At 56.8% G+C, this 10,473-nt stretch overlaps 1 protein-coding gene across 1 annotated transcript; it reads right to left on the reverse strand.

Annotated features, from left to right (window-relative positions):
* Window positions 1-4,293: 4,293 nt before the first annotated feature.
* Window positions 4,294-10,415, reverse strand: C9H11orf21 (chromosome 9 C11orf21 homolog). Its single transcript, XM_054441334.2, has 4 exons — window positions 10,253-10,415; window positions 9,046-9,139; window positions 8,113-8,392; window positions 4,294-6,598 (listed from the first exon to the last, which is right to left on the reverse strand). The coding sequence occupies exons 1-3, from the start codon at window positions 10,303-10,305 to the stop codon at window positions 8,141-8,143; spliced, it is 399 nt and encodes a 132-aa protein (XP_054297309.1). The 5' UTR covers window positions 10,306-10,415; the 3' UTR covers window positions 4,294-6,598; window positions 8,113-8,140.
* Window positions 10,416-10,473: the final 58 nt, after the last annotated feature.

Here is a 10,473-nt window from a genome sequence, read left to right on the forward strand (position 1 = left end):
TGCAGTCAGTGGCAACTCAGCCCCTGGGCACTGAGAGACCGTGCAAGAAGTGGGAGAGAGAACAGAAAAGGCAGGAGGAGCCCTTTTCCTCCACTGAGGGAGTAGGCAGAGTCAGGGAGAGGCTGAGAAAGGGCAATGCAGTCAGCAACAGGAAATGCAAAGAAGACAAGAGGACCCGGTCCCCCCATGCCTGGAGGGCTGGAGCGAGGACAGAGGGGGCCTGCTGGACCCGGGAGCGTGGAGCTCACTGGTGACTCCTGAGAGTCAGGGGACTCCCAGGAAGGACATGGAATCCAGGATGCCACTTCCTCCTGCCTGGCAGCAGGGCAGGCAGCTGGCTGGGGCCCAGACTCCCAGGAGGATGCCACTGCTGCCCAGACCTACTGCAGTGTACAGCAGAGCGGCAAGGGCCCTGGTGCATTGAGCAAACTTCCAGGCTTAAAAAGAGCGTGGCCGCCTCATCCCTCCACCACCCAGAGCTGGCTCAGGCCACGTGTGACCCACCCTTCCCCTAACAAGGCAGCTCCGGGAGTCCTGGAAGACGAACATCCCGCTCAGCTAGAGCGACACCGTGCCAATCCCTCCCACGGGCTTCCACCTGCACCTCTTGTTTTCTACACAGCTTTATTGAAACATGATTCACAGTTCTAACTGTACCATTCAGGGGCTTTTAGTATATTCACAGAGGCATGCCTCCCTCAGCACCGTCTGACCTTAGAACATCCGCAGCACCCCCAAAAACAACTCCCCACTTTAGTATATTCACAGAGGCATGCCACCCTCAGCACTGTCTGACCTTAGAACATCCGCAGCACCCCCAAAAACAACTCCCCACTTTAGTATATTCACAGAGGCATGCCACCCTCAGCACTGTCTGACCTTAGAACATCCGCAGCACCCCCAAAAACAACTCCCCACTTTAGTATATTCACAGAGGCATGCCACCCGCAGCACTATCTGACCTTAGAACATCCGCAGCACCCCCAAAAACAACTCCCCACTTTAATATATTCACAGAGGTGTGCCACCTGCAGCACCCCCAAAAACAACTCCCCACTTTAGTATATTCACAGAGGCGTGCCACCTTCAGCACCCCCAAAAACAACTCCCCACTTTAGTATATTCACAGAGGCGTGCCACCCTCAGCACCCCCAAAAACAACTCCCCACTTTAGTATATTCACAGAGGCATGCCACTCTCAGCACCCCCAAAAACAACTCCCCACTTTAGTATATTCACAGAGGCGTGCCACCCTCAGCACTCTGACCTTAGAACATCCGCAGCACCCCCAAAAACAACTCCCCACTTTAGTATGTTCACAGAGGCGTGCCACCCGCAGCACCCCCAAAAACAACTCCCCACTCACTAGCAGCTGCTCCCCTTGTCCCAGCCTCTGCCAAACACTGACCCACTTCCCACCTCCATGGAGTTGCACATTTTGGACATTTCATACAAATGGGGTCCTCCAATTCCCCACCCACAATTTTTAATCATACTTAACTTCCAAACACAGAGTCAAATCCCTCTTCCACCCAACAAGATGTGGCCAAGCGTATACAAGACAACAGCATGCCCCCCTCTCCCCCAGAGAAGAAGAGAGCCCCTGATCCTGATTCATCTCTGGGTGTTCCTTCCCCTTAAAAAAAAAAAAAATAGAATATCAAAGGGGGAATAGGATTCAGCTGACTCTCATTCTCCCTTTGATATCCTAATTTTTTTTTTTTTTTTTGAGACAGAGTCTCGCTCTGTCAGCCAGGCTGGAGTGCAGTGGTGCAATCTCAGCTCACTGCAACCTCCATCTCCTGCGTTCAAGCGATTCTCCTGCCTCAGCCTCTCATGTAGCTGGGATTATAGGCACAGGCCACCACGCCCGGCTAATTTTTGTATTTTTAGTAGAGACGGGGTTTTACCACATTGGCCAGGCTGGTCTCGAACTCCTGACCTTAGGTGACCCACCTGCCTCGGCCTCCCAAAGTGCTAAGATTACATGCCTGAGCCACCGTGCCCAGCCTGATAGCCTAAAATTTAAACACTGAGATGTTTGAAATAATTAAATACCAACTACTATCAAACGTACACTTCATACACTAGTACCGTATGAAGTGGTAGGGAATGGAAGAGGAGAAGAAACAGTGGCTAACGTGGTCCTACCCAATACACTCGGATCAAAATAAGAAAGAAACACCCACACCTATGGTAGGCTTCGTTTCTGCAGCAGCCGTGCAGCGGGAACTAGCGTTTCAGCCTCCGTCTCCCGCATGGCCTTTGCCTCTGCAAGCACTCAGCTGATGTGGCTCTTGGCCTGGTGGGATGCCCTAAGCCTTCATTCCTGGAGAGCCTGGGTCATGAGTGGCCCTGCTTGGATCAGGGGTGATGGTTTTCCATGATTTTAATCACAGGACATGGGAACCTTAAGAGGCGCTGCAGGGGACCCTCCGCATTCCAGACGTGCTCCTCCTCATCCTCCTTGTGCAACCCGGCCGATTCTGCCTGATAAAATCAGTCCCCTGGCCCGGGCAGTAACTGCCTTCTTTACCTGTTGATTCTCTGCAGTGAGGATCCCAAAATGGCCTGGTGCAATCTCACCTTCCAGTCTGGTGGAGCCATCGTGGTGTCTCTGCGGGAAACCCTCCTCCCTCGAGAGCTCAGCCTTCTACACCAAAAGGACCTAGAGTTGTGGGGACAGGGAGCAAACACATCACCAGCAGAATGTCACGAGGGTGAAAGAGTAGCCATTGCCACTTCCCCTTCTGGACTCCCAGAACGGTGAGGTCTGGGCTGCAGGAGAAACCACGCCGTAGACTGACTCTAATTCAGAGCCTGGACCGCCTCCTGGAGGACATGGCCCGCTCTGCAAAGTGTCCCCACTCAGCAGGCGCCATGTGAGTCTCCCGAAGGCCATTCCACGGTCCTGTTCGTGAGCTGCTTCGGGGAGAGGAGGACCATGGAAGACCTCCAAGGTCACATTAACTGTGGTGTCTTCGCCCTACTCCATTAACTGTGGTGAATTCCTTGAGCAGCAGTGTTAGAACGCCGAATGAAGCGCTCCAGAGTCCACAGGTGGTTTCCACAAAAGCACCGTGGGCAAGGAGGGCCAGTCCACCTGCAGAGCAAACCTCTATCCTGGTGAAAGCGCAGCGGTGCCAGTTCCATGCCGGCAGCTGTCTCATATCATCCACTCCACCTGGAGGCTGGCAGATCCCCTGCAACACTGGGGCAGGTGGGCACTTAGTGGATGGGCCTTGGTGAGTGGAGCCCCTGTGCCGATCCCATGCGTGACCTCCATCCCTGCTACCACAGTCCCTGTCTTCACCAGCCTGCTGGCAATGACAGGGTGGCTGGGGAAGGAGCCTGACTGATGGCCAAAGAAAGGGCCATCTTGTCTACCTGGTCACTACGCTTCTAGGCTGAGGCAGTTGCTCTTTGGCAAATGTCACGTGAGCTGCAAGGATCTTCACACTCTGCCCTTTCAGAGAGCTCTCACCACACAACACTTCCCCACACCTCCTGCTACTGTTTTCCCAAACGTGTTCCTTTCAAGTCCCTGACCATCCATCTGGCCAAGCCAGGAGCACCTGACCATGAGTGGGTGGAACTGTAGCTCCGACCTCTCCTTCCAGGAAAAATGAAAACACCCAGGGGCCCTGCCCAGAGTATGGACCACGGGTGTTGGCACCACTTTTTCATGTAACTTGCTTGTGCCTTCAGCGCCTGCCTGAGCCCTGGGTTGTATATGCTGCTTCCACTTGAAGACAGAACACAGCTGTGCATGCCCAACTCTATGACTCGCTGGGTCCAGCAACATCCCACTCATGTGTACAGTTCAGATCACGTGGCGACTTAGTGGCCTGTTCAGTCTCTATGGAGGCCTGGACGCAATCCACAGAGTTATCCAGAGAGGATGGCAGAGCTTGACTCCAAAATCCTAAGGGCCCTGGGCTGTGATTCACCCGCAGGAGCCTATCGTGGCCCCCACACAGCATCCTTATCTGCCACAGACACCTCAAATGCCATGGGATCTGTTGGTCCCATGGCTCAAGTGGCTCAGCAGCTTTCATGGCGACATGCACTTGCTGCAGAGCCTTCTCTTGTTCTGGGACTCCCTGAAAGCAGACAGCATTTTAGGTCATTCCTACGTGGGTTTTCCTAGCCATGTTTTCCTGCCTACTCATGGGTCACAGACCCGTGTTGCAAAACATTTTGGAAAAGGCAAAACTATGCAGACAATGAAAAGATCAGTGGTTTCCAGGAGTCAGTGGGGAGGGAGGGAAGAATAAATGGAGCACAGACAGATTTTAGGGCAGTAAAATAATTCTGTGTGACACTGTCACAGTGGAGACATGCCATTACACATTTGCCCAAACTCACAGCATGTACAACAGGAAGAGTGAACCCTCATGTAACCTGATCAATGACTAGGTCAATATTGGTTCGTCAACTGCAAAGATGTATCAGGCTAATTCAAGATATGAATAAAGGAAACTGTTTGTGGGGAGAGATGCTATATGAGGACTCTCAAATATGCTCAATTTCTCTGTAAACATGAAACTGCTCTAAAAAATAAAATCTATATTAAAAATTAAAGCTTTCACCAGATCAATGGTTGTAGACCAGGTGTCCGGGGATGCTTTGATTTGCCCCGGTGATCAGTAGTCATATCTGGAACAGCAGTTGCAATTGGAGTCCTGGTTAAGTTTACCGGAATTCACTGTCCTTCTTTCTCCAGGACCCCCCCGTCTTCCACACAAGCCAATTAGATGAGTGGAACGAGGCTGCAGTGGTGGTCACCGCCCTGCATCTTCCAAGTCCTCGATGGCGGCACTGACCTTTGCGGTCCCTCCAGGGCTGCAGGTTGCTTTTGACTGACAATCTGACAATTTTCCTAGGCAGAGTTAACCCCAATGGCTTCCACTTGGCATTTCCCACCATAGTAGCCCCCACCCTCAGGTCAGGGAACAAATGTGGGGACTCTGCTGGTTGCCACATACGTCTGTTTACTCACCCGTCTGAGGCTAGGGAAGTGACCTCTGCACCCACCGAGAGTTGGACCTGAGCTAGAACTCCATGAGCACCCTGACCTCCACATGCCCCTGCTCTGACTATTAGATCCGACGGGTGTTTGTGTCCCCAGGAGTGGGTGTCAGGTTAGAGTCAGTGTCCAGTAATCCCCTTGAGTCTGATGATCCCCCTTTCCAGACTAGCCACCCCAGCAAACGGCTGCAGGTCCCTGATGGGGAGACTGGAGGAAAGAAGAATAATGTAAATTTGTAGGAGTATGGCAAGGTCCTTCCTCAGGGGCACCCAGTCCTCCTTTACTCAGGCACCAGGCAAGGGAGGCCACCCATTGCTCCAGCTCCCGTGGCACCGTGAGCCACCGGCCAAGGCCACAGGGCTCCGTGGGCTGGCCTGTTCCAATCACTGCCGGTGCCAGTTGCCACCTCAGCCACAGGCCCGGGGCCTTGTGGCCACCCCCGCTGGGCTGTGCCCTGCCCTCCTTAAAGCCTGTGAGCGAGCTCCCAACTGGGACACCCCTGACCAGCTCACTCTTCTTTTGTCTGCCCTGACCCTGATGCCGGTGTTTGAGATATCAGAACTCACCTCAAACCACCCTAAGCAGAGATCACTCCGGCTGACGCAGGGGTGCAGCCCACATGTGAGGGACCCTCAGGCTGGGCAGCATTGGCTGAGCCCCCACCGCACCTTCCCTCCCACTCTGGGGTCCTCAGCCTCCACCCAAGGCAGGGGGGACACTGCTGGCAACTGGTCACCCAGAGAGCATGGGCTGCAGGGATGGCCCTGAGTAGGCCACACAGCTCCCGAGACCCATCACTGGGGACACAGGGGGCCCTGCAGCCAGGGTGTCAGTGTGGGGACAGCCCAGCAGACCCCAAGCCACCCACTGAGGTTGCTTCTCAGGGGAGCACCACTGGCGGGCTGTCAGCTCCTGCCTGGGCCCTGGCCTCTTGCCCCTGTCCCACCTCCCACCTGCACGGCCTCCAGCATTGCCCAAATTCACCGCCTTCACTCCCAAGTCCACAGAGGTGTCTCATCCAGGCGGGTGAACACTCATGTGTTGGGAGCCTGGTGAAGCCCGGCATTGGGGTGCACCACCCATCTCCCTTCTTTGTCTCACTGCCTCGAAACACCCCATATCTATCACCTCTGCCCCCGAGGCTCCCCAGGTTCACCCCATGCCAGCCTCAGCCCAACAAGGCCTGTGCTTCTGACCAGCACTGCTGGGGTTCTCAGGGCATCTACCCTTTCCGCTGTAGCCCACTGTCTCTAAACATATTTCACACATTGCTGGGGGCAGTGTGTGTGACTCACTGCTTCCCAGAGCCAGCCCAGAGCTGTTCAGTAGACATGAGGTGAGTGAATGAATGAATGAATAAATGAGTGCTGGGAGCTCTCTCAGTTAGCTCCAATCTGCCATAAGGAAGCACCGCAGGCTGGGCATGTAAACAGCAGGTGCTTATTTCTTGCAGTTCTGGAGGCTGGAAGTCCGATATCAAGGTGCTGCTGATTCCAGTCTTAGTGAGAGCTCTCTTCCTGGCTTACGGATGGCTGCCTTCTCTCTGTGTGTCTTCATGCAGCTGTCCTTCAGTGCATGTAAGGGGAGAGAGAGAGAGAGAGAAGAGGGAGCTCCTAAATGTCTCTTGGTATAAGGGCACTAATCCTATGGGACCAGGGACCTTCATGTCCTCATCTGTCCCTAATTACCTCCCAGAGATCCACTTCCTAACACTATCTCATTGGGGGACAGGGCTTCAACCTATGAATTTTGCAGGAACACAATTCTGTCCATAGTGAACGCTGACACTGAATCCACCTCCTAAAGCCTTCTCTCACCATATTTCTTATGCTGCTTAAAGATCCTCTGCAGCCTTGCACCCCTCCCAAGGGTCCCTGTACCTGTCCCAGAGAGAGGGCAGCCTGGCAATGGGCCTGGGCCCTGACCCTTGAGCATCTGGGTCTGGTCTGAATGGGGATGGGCGTTCACTTCTAGGTTCCTGAGAGAGGCAACACTGCAGCTTTAAAGGTGTCAGGAGCTCACTGCTGCAGTTTGTCATGAAACAGTCTCTTCATCAAGGGCTAAAGAAAGCACGCTGACCACCAGGAATGGGGCAGGAAGCTTCTGCCCTGCAGGCTGCCTTGTCTGCACAGGGAGTGTGTGGACCATTAGGGGGAGGGTCCGATGTGCATTTTTCTGCCAGTGGGATCTTCCCCTGCCCCCAGTCCTGCCCAGGCCCGGGGGGGTCACTCTGAAGGCATCTGGCTCTTACCCCAGATATCTCCTGCCTCTACCCCACTCCTCCACCCCCACGGGGTGCTGAGTCTCAGCCCAGGCTGGAGTGGCCCAGGCAGGACAGCAGGCTTGGTGGTGCCCGGCCCTACATACTAGTGGATGGCACAGTGTGGATGTGGATAGAGACGCCTCCCCTACAGTCTGTCCCTGGCATCTGTGACACAGGTGTGGGGTCCCTTTAGACTCCCGTGGGAGACAGCTGTGTCTATGAAGGGGCAGCCATCCCTGGGTTCCCTCTGCTGTCACTGAGGGCAGAGCCTAGGCTCCTGGGGGGTGGGAAGCAGGGTACCCCTCAATGCCCACTGGAGTTGGCCAGCGGAGGCAGCAGCCCACGGCACTGAGAGGGAAGGCCCGGGCAGCCATGCCCCTGAACCTCCCTTGGTTGGAAGCAGAGCAGTGCCCAGAGCCCAGAACCCAGTTTGAGTATGGTCTTGGCTCTCAAGGGACAGGCCAGGGTGCCTCCAGGGGAAGGGGGCTGCCCAGGCAGTGGGGGTTCAGAGGTCTCCTGGGGCCCACCCAGCTGACCCAGGCCTAGGGTAATCCGGAAGGGGAGCTGCCCTCCTCCTCCCTGGGCTCAGGAGAGGCTGCAAAGGCAGCTCCTGGGATGTGGATTTCAGAATCAGGGCAAAGGACAGAGAGGAGCCAGATTCAGGTGCCCGCATGGCCCCCACAGGTCTCTTCAAGCTCCAGGCCCACTCCCTGTGATGCAGGTGGGAAGCTCTTGAGTGCCTCCCCGGTGGGAGGGGCTGCGCTCACAGACAGCTCAGGGGCCCCCAGGCTCCAGGCCCCAGAGCCCGGCTGCTCACCCTTGATGGACAAAAAAGGGTCCCTGCCTCAGGAAGGTAGAGGCTGCCACCTCCTGGCCCGAGGACACAGCTTCCCAGAGGAGGGGCCTGCTTCTAAGCCCAAGTCCCATCCCAGCCGGATAGCCAGGGGCAACTGCCCAGGTAAACTGAGACAGCAGCAGCAGGCAAGCCAGTGCAGAGCTGGGTGATCCACAGGTTCATAAGCGGCGGCAGGTGGAACAAGGGCACCATGGGCGGAGGGCTGGGCAGCTGCAGGTGGCATTGTTGAGCCAGGGGCCTCCTGGTGGGTAAGGACATTGTAGAGCGAGCGGGCGCACCTGGGACCCAGGAATTCACAGGAAGGAGAGAGGAAAAAGGAAGTGCCTGGCGGGTAAACACATATGCATGCACACACATCCACGTCTGCACACGCGTCCACGCCTGCACACGCGTCCACGCCTGCACACGCGTCCATGCCTGCACACGCGTCCAGGCCTGCACACACGTCCACACCTGCACATGCATCCACGCCCGATCTCTTCCCTGGAAATAAAGCCAGGGGCCCCTAGGCCGGCTTGCAGTGGGGCCCAGCCCTTAGGACAGGCTCCCTGGTGGGGTAGGGGTGGGGGCAGCTGTCCTCCTCTGCCAGCTCCTTGGGGCTGAACCCGCTGCTCTAGTGGCCTTCCAGGCTCCCAGCGGCCAGCACCACCTCTAGAGCAGGTGGGCAGGGGTGTGCGGGGTTGGCAGGGGTGTGCGGGGTGGGCAGGCGTGTGCGGGGTGGACAGGGGTGTGTGGGGTCAGCAGCAGCCTGCACAGTGGCTTCCCCTCGACAAGTCACTTCCTCTTGCAGAGAGGATGTTGGGGTGGGAGGGTGTGGCTCAGCAAAGGGCGTGGGGGTTCCACTGGCTGCCTGCCCCCGCTGGTGGGGCACAGTGAGGGGGGCTGTGGTCAGACTTGGTCTCTGGAGGGCCAGCCGGCGGTTCCCGTCCACCTGTCAGGGGGTTTGACACCACTTCGAGATGACAAGTGAGGCCACCTGGGCACAGTGCTGGTGTGAGAAGGTGCCCATCAGGACAGGTCAAGAACCCAGGCCCACCCTGCTCCGAAATTCTTCAGACCTGATGAAGAGGCGCCCCAGAAGCGGGTGGTGCTCCAGGCCCGCCTCACCAGCTCCAGGGAGGTCAAGGCTGGAGAACGACAATTCTAGGGGTGAGCTAGACATAGCCAAGAGCGGCTCATCTTCCCTGGAGAGGACGGGCTGGCCACTTGCACAGCCTGGGGGCCTCCCACCCCTAGACCTGGTACCTTCACTCTTGTTGCCACCCCTAGATTCATACCTGTGCCCCAGCCTGAGCCACACCTAGGCCTCCAGCTGAAGTGACACTGTGGGTGCCAGGCATCTGATGTCTCCACAAGCCCCCACAGACTCAGGGTGGGAATTCCTGGGGGCCAGAGCTGCAGAGGGTGCTGCCTGGGGGTGCTGGGCTGGATGGGGGTCCTGGTTGTCCCTGCTTCTCCGCAGAGGGAGGGAGGAGGTGGCCTGAGCAGTTCCTCCAGCAGCGTTCCTGAGCGGGCGGCAGCTGGGCCCTCTTCCCACAGCCACGCTGGGGTTGCCATGCCTGCAGGTCTTGGGGCCCCCTCCCCCTCGCTGAGGCCCTGACCAAATGTAGGAGGAGCAATTCCAGCACCGAGGGGCGAGCAGAGCCACCTGTTAGCGCTCCTGGGAGGGCCCAGAGTGGTCCCTGAATGGTGGATTCACCTGGAGCATTTTCACCCTCTTCCGGCCCACCCTGCCCCAGAGGCCCACGGAAACCCTGCCTGTACTGGGGCCGCAGCGCTGCCCCCACCCACATGTAATTACACGGCTCGGTGTAATTGCAAATTCGAGGTTTACAAAGCCTCCCCCTGGAGGCCCCACGTGAGTGTGAGTGAGGCCCTAGCCTCAAGAAGGCTCTGCAACAAAATACCCACGAGCGCCGCCCACGAAGGCATTAAAACCAATGACCTTCTCAAAACTTAAGCTGTCACAGGACATTTCAAAGGGTGTTTCCTAAGAACACCTCAATAATGATGTTCCAAGGAGACCCCATCCAAATTCCTCCAAGGATTACGCCCCCAAGGCCCAGTCCACACTTGCTTACTCCCAGGATGGGGAGCTCACCTCCTCCTCCCTGGGTGCCGTCTCCTCCGCATCCCATACCCGGCCCAGCCCATGACTTTCCCCCTCTCAGCACCGTCCTCAGTGGCCACACCAAGAACGAGGCCGTGTCTTCCTAGGAAGGGTCTCAGATGTCAGCAAATGCCCTGGTGTCTTGGGCTGGGCTGGGGGCACCAGGGTGAGGTGGTGGGGAGAGCCAACCTCACTGCCCCTCCCCTTCCTGC

The sequence above is a fragment of the Pongo pygmaeus genome, chromosome 9 (genome assembly GCF_028885625.2).
Source record: "Pongo pygmaeus isolate AG05252 chromosome 9, NHGRI_mPonPyg2-v2.0_pri, whole genome shotgun sequence".
Classification (NCBI taxonomy): domain Eukaryota; kingdom Metazoa; phylum Chordata; class Mammalia; order Primates; family Hominidae; genus Pongo; species Pongo pygmaeus.